The sequence below is a fragment of the Talpa europaea genome (genome assembly GCF_964194135.1).
Source record: "Talpa europaea genome assembly, chromosome: 15".
NCBI classification, from domain to species: Eukaryota; Metazoa; Chordata; class Mammalia; order Eulipotyphla; family Talpidae; genus Talpa; species Talpa europaea.
Window position 1 is genome coordinate 11,821,446 of NC_140083.1, and position 15,666 is coordinate 11,837,111.

General features: G+C 41.8%; 1 protein-coding gene across 1 annotated transcript in view; it reads right to left on the minus strand.

Annotated features, from left to right (window-relative positions):
- The window catches only part of STAB2 (stabilin 2), a gene marked incomplete at its 3' end in the record, with an annotated part of 108,588 nt that extends 93,150 nt beyond the window's left edge, over positions 1-15,438 (minus strand). Inside the window, exons 1-5 of the mRNA XM_084255091.1 lie at positions 15,391-15,438; positions 13,223-13,374; positions 11,716-11,813; positions 4,951-5,036; positions 4,130-4,199 (exon numbers count right to left, since the gene is read on the minus strand). Of these exons, the coding sequence (XP_084111217.1) occupies positions 4,130-4,199; positions 4,951-5,036; positions 11,716-11,812 (253 nt within the window). The 5' untranslated portion in view covers position 11,813; positions 13,223-13,374; positions 15,391-15,438. The remainder of the gene's footprint in view (positions 1-4,129; positions 4,200-4,950; positions 5,037-11,715; positions 11,814-13,222; positions 13,375-15,390) is intronic.
- Positions 15,439-15,666: the final 228 nt, after the last annotated feature.

The following is a 15,666-nucleotide window of genomic DNA, read 5'->3' on the forward strand; positions in this document are numbered from 1 at the left end:
GACTTATATGCTACCCGCAAGAGTTGATCTTGTCGCCCAGCTTCCTGTCTGTACTGCATGGTCCAGTTCCCTGGCATGAGCCTCTCTGTGTCCTGCCTCTCAGCCTCTCTACTGGATTAAGTGATCTGGCCCAGGCAGCTTGAGGGTGCCTCTGACATGTAAGGCTGCTAGCTGCTGCCAAGGAAGTATCCTTGGGAATGAGAAGTGAGTGGCATAGGGACTCCCACCTGATTCTGTGAAAAGCCCTTGGTATCTGTTGAACCAGCCTCAGCAAATCTGCGGAGACACAGGAATCTTGGGATGTGTGATTTTAAAGTGGTCAAAGTTAGGACCATTTGGGTCCGAGTGACGATGTGCAAAGAACATTGTGATGTGCCCCTAGGCAGAGTAAGTGGTTCCCTGTCCATGTTGCCATAGCATCCCGTGGGGACTGTGCACACAAATCATGACTGTCTCCTGCATTTCCAACTAGGGGAGGGGTCTGGTCTCTCTTCTCTTTGGATCCCTGCACCTGCTGGTCAGCATAGGGTGGTGCAGTGTTGGGCGCCCAGCCTCTGCAGGAAGACACTTGGGCCAAATCCTGCCTCTGTCCTGAAATAGCTGCATGACCTTGAGAAACCTCTCAGCTTCTTCATGTATGAAATGAGGAACGCAGCCTGAAGAGCTGTTGTGAGGATCCAAAGAGATTACGCATGTCAAATCTCATGCCCTGCCTGTGCACAGCAGGAGCTCAGCAAATGCCAGCTGCCTTATTGGGGGTTGTGGGACTAATGACTGGGGTCCTACTGGAGAAATTGGTCTTTGCATTCTGCTCTAACCAGGCAGTGAGGCCCTGAGCAGGGTAGGGCATTGCAGTGGAGATGAAAACCTGTGGCTGATACAGTTCTAAAGCATCTCTAGATCAGCGGTTGGGTAGGAGATGCTCTGGCAGCAGGTTAAAGTCAGTGTTAAAAATAAACTGCAGCTAATAGAGCTGTCCTACTTACAGGCAGAAATGCCACCTCCATGGGACCAATACCTCATTGGATGAAACAACACTGGCACCCAGTGGATGGCCGGCTAAAAAGGCTTGCACGTTCTCCTTGTCCTTGAATGGGAAGTGGCCAGTATCACTGAATCATTCATTCACTCATTCATTTACAGGTGGATGAATGTTAACCTTTCTGTGCATTGTTTGTGTCCTGGCTTATGGCATGCTGCTAAGAGCTTTGCTGTGTCGTCACCCCCACAGGGCAGATATTATTTCTGTCTCATGGATGAAGGAGGCTTACAGAGGTCAAATAACTTGCCCCAGGTCACACAGCAACTGGGGTTGGTTTCAGATTCAGGCTGGCCTCCAGCCAAAGCCTGCTCTCCTGACCATTATGCCATATCCAATATGGCAGCCAGTAGCTATCAGCCTCGGGCGACAACTTAAACCCAACTTAAGTACCATTAACTAAAATTTAAAATTTAGCTTCTCAGTATCACTGGCTTCATCACAGGTGCCCGATGGCCACATGTGTCCAGCAGTTACTCTGTTGGGCAGTGCAGATACAGAACATTTCCATCATCACGGGACATTCTATTGGAATCCAGAATTTGGAATTTCTTCTCCTGCATCTCAGTTTAGGTTTCAAATTATTTTAATTAAAAAATTGAGGTTTCTAAGCCCTCTTTCTTCCTTTCACTTGTCTCTGCTGCATAGCACAGGCCGGTGTGGAGGGAGGCCATTGTATTCAGAAATGTCTGGCGTCTCCATGTACGCCTGTGCTCATCAGCATCCAAAGGCAGTTTCCTGGGGCCAACATGGGTTCATCTTTCTAAATTTTCATTTCAAAAAAAATTAACTAGACTTTTGTGGCAAGTAAGCAATGTTGGATGCTATCTTTCTTCCTTCTTATTTCAGGATTCGTTTAAATTGTGAGATTTAAATCCTAGTGTTACAGTAGGGAAGGGCCAAGTTAGAGATGTGTTATTTCTGAGCAGTTGATTGATATTTTAGTTTACTGGCCCATGATAAAATGTATCAAATGAATACACGCCAACATCTGTTTTTAAATTTGCTTTCATAAATTTTCTTTATGAAATAATCTTTTATATGTTGAAGAAAAAGATCCCCCTAAGATTACAGGATAGGGATTAATAGGTAATAAACAATAACAATAATAATGATAATAATTGCCATCATTTATTGTACACTGATCTCATTCAGTCCTCAGAATAACCCGAACAGAGGTAATATTGTCTCTGTTTTTACAGATGCAGACACAGAGAACACGCTTAGTCAACTTCAGGTTCTCACTATCAGCCTTGGAGTCTATAGCCAGAACTTGAGTCCCCTCTACATTCTGCTTCAAAACTAGGCCTCTGGATCAGGACAACCTGGCTACAGCATATTATTGATAGGTCAATCATTCATCCACACACTCATTCACACACTCACTTGTTCATTCATTCATTCATACACTCATTCATTCATTCACTCATTTGCTAATTTATTCATCCAACCTACAAAAGCAAAAGCGTGGTGCTTTCCTCTCCTGCAGGTAGCACTGTGGGAGGTGCTGGAGATAAAGAGGTGTAACAGCATGTCTTCAAGGAACCCAGAGATTAGAGGGGAGACAACATCTCTGCTACTGCAGATGGAACATTCCAGAGTATGTGGGCAGGATGCCTGTGTGTAGGTAGGCTTTTTTTTTTTTTTTTTTTTTTTTACAAAAAATATTTGAAGCAATGCAGCATCTACTAAATTTGATTTTTCCATAAAAGTCAGAACCACATGGTGGAGAAAGGCTACTTGCTATATGCTTTGTGGGATATTATGGATCTGGCAGACACTATCTTCCCTGCTTATGTTCTCTAGACTCCACCCATCCTGTGCACATCTGCTGACTTCCAGGATCCTGCAAATCCTTCCTAGGAAGCCGGCTCCCCCGAGTGCTCACTGAGGGCTAGACATGTTAGGGAATTAACAGGCCCACTTTGGTGACTGCACTTGCTGTTGTAACAAATTGCCACAAACTCCTATCTTAAAACAACACCAATTTATTGTCTCACATTTCTGGGGGTTAGAAATCCAAAGTTACTGTGCTAAAATCAAGGTTTTGGCAGCTTGTGTTCCTTTCTGGAGGGGAGAATCCATTTGTTTCCTTTACCAGCTTCTAGAGGCTGCCCATCATCACTGACATTGACTCTCTGCTTCCCTCCTCCATATTTAAGGACCCTCATGATTACACAAGGCCCACCTCGATAATCCAAGATAATCTCTTTATTTTAAGGTCAGATGATTAGCAACTTTAATTCAATCTGTTACCTTAATCCCCTCTTGTATATAAGGTAACATATTCCTAGGGCCAAGGGATTAGGATGTGAACTTCTTTCTTTTTTGTTTTTGGAGTGTTCATTATTTTACCTACCAGTTATCTACCTTCAGGTGAAATAACTCAGGTGAGATGAGTGTCTTACACTGACTCCAGAGTTCCCAAGGGGGTTAGCTCTTCACCTACACTGGTCTCTGTCTCAATAACATATGTCACTTTTTAATACCATTAGAGTTTCCTTGGGGTCACTCTACATGAGCTACTTGTACTAAAAAAAAAAAAAAATCCTTGTACTGGAATGCTCAGGGCCTTTTTTTCTAGGTGGAACCAAAGATAAGATAATAGACAAGCCAGTCTCACAGTTGTTTGTCTATTTAATGCAAAATAGAGCCCCAAATCCCTGATCTCTCAGGTATTTGTGAATTCCCAAATGGAAGGGCTACATTATAATGTAGTGTGACTAGTGGCAAAAGTAGGAAACCTGGGGAGATCAATACTGACGCCAGCATCTACAAAGAACTTAGAGAGAAGCTGACCAAGCCAGGAACAGGTGGGTGTTAGGTGCTGCTGCCTGGAGAGAGGAAATTGCATCCCCTGAGTTAGCCAGAAAGCATGACTGTGAGAGTCGAATAATCTCTTATCCAAACTGCACTTTATCATATTTGTGGTCAGTTCTTTCTTTTGTCTGTGCAGATTTGATTTCTAGAACTGTTTGGTATTCCTCCCCTTCTAACTCAACAATAGTCTTTCTGGGGTCTTCAGTTAATAAGACATAGTTGACTTTCAACCTGTACAAATACATTTGATTTCACAAAAATTAGACATACCTCCTGAACAGCTGGGTCCAAATAAGTTGTCATCTGCACAGGATTCACAGGCTGTTCCACCAAACCCTTCCTGCAGAACACCAGGGAGATGGCGTTAGACCCAAAGTGATGGTTACCTGGGAAGTTCACTGGGTTTCTGACAGTCTGGCGAGCGTCTCATGTTAACTTCCCCCAATAACTTCACAGTTTGGGGTTATAATGGCTACATTCATTCCTGTGTTATCTTTTCCTAAGTGTCTGGAGCTCTCCAGAAGGCTGCTTTGTCACCCCCAAAATATGGATACGTAGCCACTGCTGACAGCCTCATCCCAAGTTGACCCAAGAATAAAATGAAAACTTTTCAGTTTTGCATTTCTAAAGACAGTTGAATTCAATGCTTTCTGGAGAATTTCTTTGTATTTAAATCATCTAAGGCTTGAAACTTGTGAAAAACTCAATTTCATGGGATTACAAAGAAATTCTTCTGTTGTCAGACCCAGAGCTTGCCAGGGGGAGAGGAGGACAGTGCTCGAGTGTCCTGGGCTGGCGGCAGTCCAGTTTCATGAGGTGCTTTCACAAATATAATCTCACTATACCTTTTCAGCCAATGTAATTGGATGTAATTATTCCTAATCACATTTTAAAGATGGATGCCCTTAAGGCTCAGGAGTATGCTGACTCACTCAAAGATCTCCAGCTTCTTAGAGGTCATTCCGTTGCATATTGCATATTCTCTTTACTAATATCACTGCTTTTCAGAGATTCCAATTAGTGTGTATTGAAGGAGGAACAGATAAGGAGAGGGAGCAGAGTCAGGAAAAGGGGAAACATTTTGTACTTACTTGGCAGGAACAGCTACCATTTCCTTCCATGCCTTCAGCACACCTGCCCCTGCCACTGCAGGGGGACTGCGCTCCTCCTGGGCACTCTAGGGAATCAAAGGGCTCAGAGTCACTCATCTGTGTTTGCACACAGCATTCTACAAGGGTGCATTAAGTACTACCAAGTGTCCGGTAGTGTGCTGGCTGCCAAGGAGAAGGAGTAACTGAAGGGTTACTCCTTCAATAGGGTTCCGTAAATGGGGGAGGAGGGCAGATGTGTGAACAGGAGAATGGCAACAGGTGAATGTTGGAGTTGGGGTATAGGAGAAGTGGTTGTTGATGAGAAGTCTTAGGTTGCATGTAGTTCTAAGAAAATTTGGTAAAGTATCCCAATGCAATACCCCAATATCAAAGACAATAATATACCAATACAATATCCCAACACAAAATCCCACCTCCAAATCAAAGAGAAGTGAGCTGAGCAGAGAGGGAGTAAGAGAGGTCTGGGGCTTCAAGTGGATGAGCCAGCCCAGTGGGGCTCTGACCTCAAGTACTTCTCTGAAGGTGTCACCTCCACGCTCCCTGGATCCTTCTATCTCTTTCATGCAAGGGTGGTGGTGTGCAGTAGTCTTTGTAACCTACCTTTGTAATACCTACCTTTGTAACCTACCTTTGTAATACCTACCTCAAACACCACTCTAAATGATGGCATTAGATGCTGATCTTTCTGACGCCAGAATTGTGAGAACAAGTGTCTATTGTGATGCTGTTCTGTCAGAGCAGCCTGAGCAGAGGAAGACCCTTGGCTCCCCACATTCCAGGCCTTTGCTTTGATCTTAGGAATCGGGCTGACTCATATGGTCCACAGAAAGGTAGTTGAGAAAACAAAAATAGATCTAAGGGACCATCAGCTACATAAAAAATGAGGTACACAAATTTTATTACTAAACGGCCAGCAAAGTGTAGGGAGTTAGTTATCAGATCCATAATAGATGTTGAGAATTTGTTGAACATTTGCTATTGCTAGGACTTTACATGTATGCACACATTCTCATAGTAAGTGTATGAATAAGGTGTCTCATCACCACCATCATCACTACCACCACCATCATCATTATCATTCCCACCCCCAGGTCATAGGTAAGAAAACCAAACCTCAAAGAGATAAGTAAGTTGACCAACATTGCATGGTTGGGCTATGTTGGAATTGGCATTGCAGTCAGCCTGTCTGACTGCAAACCATGATTCAACCATGGTTTGAGTCCTTAACCACTAAGCCAGAGTTGCCATGGAATATAGAGGCAAACCAGCAAACCTTCCCTGAAAGAGAAAGGCCAGCCAGGAATACGAGAACTGTAAAAGGCAGAAGTGGCAGTGGGCATTCTCTCAATATCTGTCATCTGCCAGGCACATCCTACCTACTTTGCATGAACTGGTTCACTTAACCTTCAGCATGACCTCTAGAGATAGGTGCCTTGGCATCAACATCTCCATTATACAGATGAGGAAACTGAGGCCAAAAATAAGTTTACCAGATGAAAGATAAGATTCCAGTTTAATAGGAATTGCAGATAAACAACAAAAATGCTTTAGAATGATTATGTCTCAAATATTATTTTTCTGTAATTAATTTATCCTTATTGTTATTTGTTAAAACTGGCAACCTTGCAGGAAGGGTAAGTAACTTGGAGATTTCCAGAATGAGAAAGTGCTACTGCTTGACTGGAAGCAATCTGACTCTAGATTTACTGTAAAACCACATTAACTTTCAGTTGTCACGGGAACTAGAACTCAGGGGTCATGGAATCAACTCCAGGCGATGAAAGGCATCTAGCTGATGATGGAAGCAAATTTTCTCGGAGTAGACTAGTGATCACAGGTTACTTTTTCACCAGTTGACAGGGTAACACAATCAGGTATTTGGGTAAACAGGACAGAGGGATGAGCTAGAGCTGGGGCTGCAGAGACAGTCCTGTCCCCAGACAGTCCTGATCCTGTACTTCTCAGCTGACTCACTTTGGGTGAGTCGCAAAACTCTTCCAAGTCCCAGGGTCCTAACCAGGACATTCAGGTCTGACTGCTTCTCCTTACGTGCTTTCTCTCTCGCTCATTAATCTGTGAGCTCCCTGATGACAGGGGCTGGGTTTATCATGTATCATGATGCATTGCTTAGCTATGGGATCTATCCTGAGAAATGCCTTGTTTGGGGATTCCGTCATTGAGTAAACATCAGAGCAAAATTATATCTGTGTAGGCTAAATGGTGGAGCTTATTGGGACACTGTCTGTACACAGTCTGTACACAGTCCGTCACCAGCTGAAGTGTCCCAAGGGACGTGTGATTTAAGTGACTATGTCTAGCATGTAGTTGGTATTCAGCACATGCTTGACTAGAAGAAACTTTGAAAAAAGGTAACAAGGTGTGGAGTAGGCGTAGTCTTCATTTTATGTCCTAAATTGAATCTTAAGTGATTTGTGAAAATAACTTGTTTCATTTTTTTTTTTTAAGCAAAATGTTTAAGGCCAAAGTGCAAATTTCTTTCCTGCTTTTCAACTCATTTCTATCAACTCAGGTCTCCCTTAAGAAACAAGATGATAAAATGACATTCTTAGCAACCATGCTTGAAAGAGATATTACAGGATTTGCGATTAGGACACACGTCTGATGCATTATGAGGCCCAAGTAGCTGATAAGGCTATTTTAGGTCATTATCACACTTCCCTTTGGCTGCTGTGGCTCTGTGGTCTCTTGTATTGTGACTTTCCTTACACAGGCGACTCTGTCATTATGAGCCGTCAGCAAATCATCAACTGTTCTGTTTCTTTAAAGGAAGATAAAGAACGTCCTGGCCAGAGAGAGGCCAGGACCTCCTTGTAACTTTATCTCCCAGGAAACCCTGGAGATGGCCACTCCATGTCACCACTTTTGTTTAAAAGCCTGACGACAGCGCTAGGCAGGGAAGATGTCCTGGTGTTCTGTTTATAGCTGTTTGGCATGTTCTGCCTGCTAAACTGATGTGATCTCAGCGTTATTTGTCACTCAAAGCCGAAAACGACATGCTTAAAAGAGTGATTTCAAATGCATGGAGTCCATCATGTGCAATCTGTGCAGTGAATGAAAAGGAAAATGCAATGGGAAAGAAGAAAGTGAGATCTGAAAATACCAATAGCAGATACAAAAAATAAAGGTGCCTACATCGATGACGCTGACCTCTCAGAGAAGAATTCAGGCCATTTCCCTTGAAATAATGAGATTTCATTGGCCATGATCAGGGTAATGTGTAACCCTTGTGCCCATATTCTTTTTCCACAACTTCAAGTGTTTGCACAAGTCCATTAATCTTCACGGTGGAATATAAAGAACTGGAATGTTCAGCTCAAAAAACCAATTTCATCTCAGATGGAATACTGGTTATTTGGAGGTGATTAAGTTGCAAGGTTAAAAATAGGTCTTTGTGCTAATGAGAAAAGACTTTGATAGATAGAGTTGATAGTGTCATACAGGTTTTAATGAGGGAGAAGCATGTTAAATTTGGGTTGAAACCCCTTCCCATGTCAGGATAATGTATTTTTTCCCCCAAGTGAGCATTTGTGCCTCATTCTTAGTTTTAGAAGATGATGCGTGAATTTTTTGGATTTTGCTTTTCCTTATTTTCCAAATTGAATATGGGGTTACTTTCTAATTTGATCATATTCAAATAATTTAAAAAGCAACCCAGAGGTGTCGAGTATGAATGGATTTGTCGATGCATCAGAAAGGAAGTGGATGCTGTGGTCGCCTTGGAAAGCAGGCCATGGGGACCTCGTGCTTCCTCAGAAAGCTCTGAATGGCCTTGCCCTGGTGGAAATATGAAGTGATGGTCAAGATCTGTTTTGTCATCACTAAAAATGGGAGCAATGAGACCCTCAGCCGACTTGTGGACTTGTTGCTTCCCAGAGCCAAAGGAAGGAAGCCTTTTGAGACATCTAGTGTGCTTGGAAGATGAAGATAAAGGGGCGTATCCTATGTCCCCACAAAAGGACAGCAGATAGAAAATGCAGGCCTTGGCTCTCTGGCCTCAGACCTATCAGAAGGAAACAACTTTACTACTTCAGGGAATCCTCTCAGGCTCCTTCGGAGACGGGAATCATGGCACTGGGGGGTGCAAGGAGCTCACTTGGAAAATGTTTGCTTGCTCATGTTTTCCTAGTTGGCCACTCTGTAAAAAGAACTCAGAGAGGCCATTTTATTTGTCTTTCATTATCAGAGGTCTCTTCTGACTGCAATTCACTCATTCATTATTCTTTCACTCATTATTTGTGTCAGACACTGTGCCAAGGACTTTCACCTGTGTTTTAAATTGTCTACTACAGTTTAGTCAAGTAGGGCCTTTTACCACCATTTGACAACTAAGGAGACTGAGAGAGAAACAGGAAGATGCCCCAACCAGTGATGACGGAACTAGGTTCAAAACGAAAACTTCTGGGAGCTGGCCCAGTGCTCTTTCGGACATGCTGATTTTGATTACGGTATCTAGGACAAAACCTTCTCAACAGTGTGTCTGCAATAACTAAGCATCAGATTAGCTTTCATGTGTTAGCAAGATAGAAGCAAATATAAAAATTCTTTCTACTATGTCAGGATATAATATCCAGTTCTCTACGAGCTGGAATTGATCATGACCACATTTGGTGCCAAAACAGTTCTGAAAAGCTGCAAGTCTGGCTATTAATGATTCAGTTGATTCTGATGTGATAATTTCAGAGCTCATTGTACCAGCAAGCTGGGTAGAAACTGAAGGCAGCGCAGGTGACTTAAACTCCAAACCTTGATCTTTTAGGGTAAAAAGTATCTACCAGTTACTGATGGGGAGGGCTCGAGGGGCCTACTCGAGAGACCCATTTAAAGTATCGCTTCTTTTCTTTTCACAAGCTGCTTCAGGCAGTGGGACAGAGTAGACAGACAGCAGGCTTTCGTGATAAACAGTATTGAACTTTTTTTATCACTAATCTGTCCCAAGGATCTCTGATTCCTCATAGGTAAAAAGGGGATAAAGGTCTCTAGCTCAGGATTTGTTTTACGAATTAAATCAGATAATAAATGCCAAGTACCTCTAGTACCTACTGTCAGCAATTTGAAAAAGTAGTATCTATTATTCATTTAGTTTTTAGTTAAAAAATATAAAACATCAGGAGACAACATGATGCATTCAATATGGGCTCAAATGTTTAGAAGCTATATGGAAAAAAAACCATATAGAAAAGTAAGCTAAATTATTTAGGGTATGCTATTTTTCTCTTTATATCTTCCTAAACTTTACAGGCTATGCATACTTTGTTGATATTATTTAGTCAGAAAAAAATCCAAAAAAGAATAAATCTCTTTAACATCTTAGAAATGGGTTCTCAAGGAGATATTTCATTACATCTCAGAAGATGGCAGTCAATGGCAAATTGATGAACTTAAATGCCTGATTTTTTTCTATCCCTATAGGAGGGATTTCATGTAATTTGCATGTTGCAGCAAGGACTCAGTCCCTACTTGAATGTTAACCATTATCATCAGAATTAAAGTTCAATGTCGGGCCTCCCCGGTGGCGCAGCGGTTGAGCGCTGGGTTGCGGAGCTGCCAGCGACCTCTGCGGCGCCGGTTTGATCCCCGGCTGCTCCCCGGCCACCGGAGGAGGGTCCCACATGGCGCGCAGACCTCTCCTGCCGCCTGCTGCTCCCCTCAGCAGTGTACTTCGGTCCTTCTGCCTGCTCTGCTCCCCGCTCTGGCTCTGGTGAATTCTCTCACCCTCCCGCGCTTCTGACTGTACCCAGTGCATGTATAAACAAAACAAAACAAACAAACAAACAAACAAACAAATAAATAAATAAATGCCTCTATTAAAAAAAAGAATTATAAAAAAAAATAAAGTTCAATGTCAGCTAATAAATGCTGTACTTGACCTCAGGAGTCCAACTGTAGCATCGACTCAGACTAGGCTGGTAGTTTTACTTACAGTGGAATCTGGTCATTATAGAATTTGATGTTACATCCCAACAACTTGTTAGAGTTGTTAACAACTTCCAACAGCTTGTAAGAAGATTTAATAATTATTTTGGTTGCCAAACAATAGCTACAGTCTTTGAGGTGTAATAAAATTTCTCCTTAAATGAAATGCTTCTTTGGGGTCATCATAGTCCATCATTCTTACTTTCTCCCTATGGCTATCATTTTAATAAAAATTGATTTTCTTTCAATTGTCCCTTTTTCCTGACTTGTAAAGGACTTCTCTCTCTCTCTCTTTTTTTTAATAAAGGCATGTTTTATTTATTTATTTATTTGTTTGTTTGTTTTGTTTATACATGCACTGGGTACAGTCAGAAGCGTGGGAGGGTGAGAGAATTCACCAGAGCCAGAGCGGGGAGCAGAGCAGGCAGACTGACGAAATACACTGCTGAGGGGAGCAGCGGGCGGCAGGAGAGGTCTGCGTGCCATGCGGGACCCTCCTCCAGTGGCCGGGGAGCAGCCAGGGATCGAACCGGCGCCGCAGAGGCTGCAGGCAGCTTCGCAACCCAGCGCTCAACCGCTGCGCCACCGGGGAGGCCCTGTAAAGGACTTCTCTTAAAGAGAGATCTCCAACTGGAGGGAAACAGACTTCTTTATAAAAGCTGACAGGGCAAGGAAGAGTTTCCACATATAGACTGAGATGGAAATTTCTAGAAAAAAATACTGACATTCTCCTGTTACTGGGTTCCCTTTCTCTGTGAAGTGGGACATTGAGGCAAGTGTCAAAACCCAAGAACAGTGTTGTCCACTTACCCATGCAGTCTGGGCCCCAGTGACCGGGGCAGCATTGGGGCTGGAGGTAGTCTTTCCTGCAGATGTGGCGGCATCCAGGGAGAGACAGTAAGTGCATTCTGCCCTCAAAGGTGTACCTTGGAGGGTGGAGAGAGGACATTAACCCACAATGAGACCCATGCAATAAACTCTGGGCATCAGGGTTACCCTAGATTGTTATCCAGGTGTATACACTTAGCCATATGTAAAAAACATCTAAATTGAACACTTCGCTTTCTAGGTAAAATAAATCTCTACTCTTAGGGATGGGAGCAATCCCATAACACCTTTGGTTTGCCAAAATGATCCCAAGCAAAGAAGTAATTACCATTATGGGCGGTCAAGTTGGAGATGAGAATTGAATTTCTTTGACAGGTTGAGGATACTGATGGGAACATTTCTTCATAATGATTGTGAAAGCGAGAACCATACAAAATATCCCTTCAAGAACCAGTTTGGGTTTGTTCTATTTGTTCCATGAATGAGAACAGCAGAAAGAACATGAATGCAATAACTGTGTGTGTGTGTATGTATGTGTGTGTACAGTAGAGTGGCAGAGAGGTGGAGGTAGACTTAACCAAGTGCCAACCTTGACCATGAAAAAAGTAGTGAGTACAAAAAAGTTCTCAATAAAGTCACCACACAATTTTAACCTTGAAGGTTAAATCTTTCTGAAATATTTTCTAAGAGATTTTGGTTGCAAATGTGAACCCACATTGGTGACTGAAGAATCAACTGCTGTATACATATGATAACACTAGGTCGATTAATGTTGGGAAACTTCTATTGAAAAATGATAATTTTGGTTTTGGAATTCAGTGTAGACACATCAAGCAAATATAAATTTAAAATAATGTGATATAATAGCATTAAGCTTTCATTTATATAAAATAAGATATGATAATAATCCTCCAAACCTGAATAAAAAATGGACTTAGTGAACACTGTGCAATGTCTAAATTAGTAGAAACAATAAATAAAAATTGTGTTTGCACATGGGTCATACATCTATTAGCAGGTGTGCAGAATTCCTTGGCATTCTTTGCAAAGATTAACCTTGAATTGTGGGAGTTTTGAATTGTGAGAGGATTTCAGGGATGCAACACTCATAAAATGCAAAGAAACTGTAATTCACTTGTCTCTCTTGGGATTCTAATTAGTATCAGTGTTCCCTCGGTGGTTAATAAGATGACTGTCAGACCCAAGAGTTTGAACATGCTTGACTAGAAATCTCTCCAAATATAACACCTGGATTAGTAAAATAAAAGAAGGCAGGTAATAGGGAATGCACATTGTAATACAGTCAATTTGGTATTAAAATGTGAATCAATGGTACTATTTTTTAGACACAAGGTCATAGTTGTGAATTACCTGAGTTTGGACTCAATGTAATCTTAGAGTAAGCGTAAATCAGGGAAATGCTTTATGGTTTTTGAGATGCAAAGTTGCTATTTGGATTTACAATCCCTTGAGTTCCAAGACTCAGCACTTGTATTTTCTTGAGTACCTGCAATCTCGAACCCCTATGGAGCCATTGGTAATCTTGGTGTAACCTTCTGGACACTTGATTCCAAAGTTGAGTGAGCAGGATTTACACTCAGTCCTAATTGTCAGAAGAGATTTCTTGTCGCATCTTTTTGCCTATGTAAACATAAAAAATCAATTCCCATTAAGGAAGCCTGGCTTGGTCGATTTTCTCCATTGGTTTCATGTCAATAGAATAACAGGGGGCTGGCAATGAGGCTGGTAGATAATGATTGGGTGGGCTGCTTCCAACTTCATCTGGAAACAGTGTTGAAATCAGTAAGCGATGTCTGCCATGGGGCTGCTTGTACTATTCACTTTCCATCCCTAATCTACAGTCTGGAGTCCAGCAAGGTAAGGTAAAGTCGCTACATACACTTGTCCAAATGGGAAACTGGAAATATATTCTAGAGTATACTTTTCAAATGGGAAATTGTTAAAGTAGGTTATTCAAAGCCAATAGGTCTCAAGGATATTCTTTTCGCATTGATGCCACAGGAATATCTAGTTTTGGTGCTAAAATGCTTCTGCATTGGGTGCTACTGTTTCTGCAAAAATATTCTGTAATCTTTTGGTTACAATCTAACTAGAAGGTGGTTTCCCTGAGGGCAGCAATGTTTTTCTGTTTTGTCCTCTGCTGTACCCTTATCACTGAGAACAGTGTCTGGCATATAGTTAGGATCTGTAAATAGTTATTAATTGAATGAATGAACTGTATGAAATCAGAGAGACACACTAAAAGCAGTCCATTAGCAACACCAGGGAGCAGAAAATTAACTGTTAAAATGAATGGTACAGACCCCTGCTGGCTCCTAAAATAATAACACTAGAATGTTCTTTACGAACTCACAATGAAGTACATCTTAGAGTTTGAATTAATCCTCTTTAATGGTCACTGCACCTTTATATGCTTCAAGCAGGTTTTTCTTAATATTAGTTTCCTATTTGGGTAATTATATGTGGAAATATTACTTTATCTTCTCCTTTTCAGTAAGCCAGCTTTAACACTCTCTTTTCAAGAAATTCCTGAATGTCAAATTGTCTTTTCATTGGAATGACCAATTCTATCTTTCATATGATCCCCTTCTGCAACATAAACTCAACTTTAAACTTCAGTCAAGGCCTGATTTCTGCATTAGAGTAAGCACTTAATGATGAGGATGATGACGAAGAGGGTAGTCACTGTTGTTGTGAGACTGTCAGAGGAGAAACAGAAGCTTAGAGAGGCAAGTCACTGCTCAGGGTTGAACAGCCATAAGCTGTGGAGCTAAGTGATTGATTCTCAGATATATTTGTTAGACAAAGAAATTGAAGTCACATTGCAACTCACCCCTCCCCACCTGAGAGTTGCAACACTTAACCTTTATGCATCTTCCAGTGTTGCTGTGAACAGCTTTATTAGAGCACAGTCAACTGGAATAAAATTGGTGTTGATAAAAAGATGCCTGGCACTAGTGCAGAATCATGTTTAAGTTTTACTATAAACAGAGTGTAAATCCTTTCTTGTGAAATGCATTTTAAATTAATTCAGATTGCCTCCCACCCACCCTTGTGTGGGCTGGCCCGGCTGCAGATCTGACCCTGAATTCCATGATAAGAAGTCACGTGAAGCTACTGGACAGGCTGGTGTCCCTCTATACTTCACAAGGCTACTGATCAGCTGCCCATAGTATCATTACTACACCTTGTGGAAGGCAGGCACTGTGAATTTCTGGACATTTGAAAATATTGTGATTCTCGATATCAGACCTCACCCCACCTGGAATTCCCCAGAATATCCTTCTGTATTCATCTCTCTACAGCCATTGTTTTTTTCTACATTCAGAATGGTGCAATGGGAGTTTCTCACAGGGATGAGGCTACTAAAACAAATAAAAAACAGGATACTGAAACCTGTAATGGAAAGAGGAATGTTAGCTCTAAAATCAGGGATCCCAACAATGGTGGATTAGCACAGGAATTGAACTGACTGGACTAGAAAAACGGTGTCTCTCCACTAGGATCCTATTTCCACAAGCTTTTCTTCTATGAAGTCCAGAAAATATATAGGACAATGTTAGACAGCAAAAGCTTTTGAACACAGCATTATATTGACAAGTTAAAAAAAAAATATATATATACGTCTTATCTTACCTGCTCTGTGGCTTCAGGTGGCGAGCAGAGGTTTTGCACAATCAATCCAAGAAAGAAAAGTAGTATCCTTTGTAGCATAATGAAGAAATATTTGCTCCTTTTCCGTGCCAGGCACCTGTCAGAACTGCTTAGCTATTTTAACTTAGTCTGATGACTCCCAGCGATTTCTTTCTCATTTCAGTGTTTGCTTTTAAGCCCGTCCCTGACCTTTTCCTGGTTTCAAGCAGATAATATATGAGCTCTGCCTCTAGACAGGCAAATCCAGGGGTCGTGGTG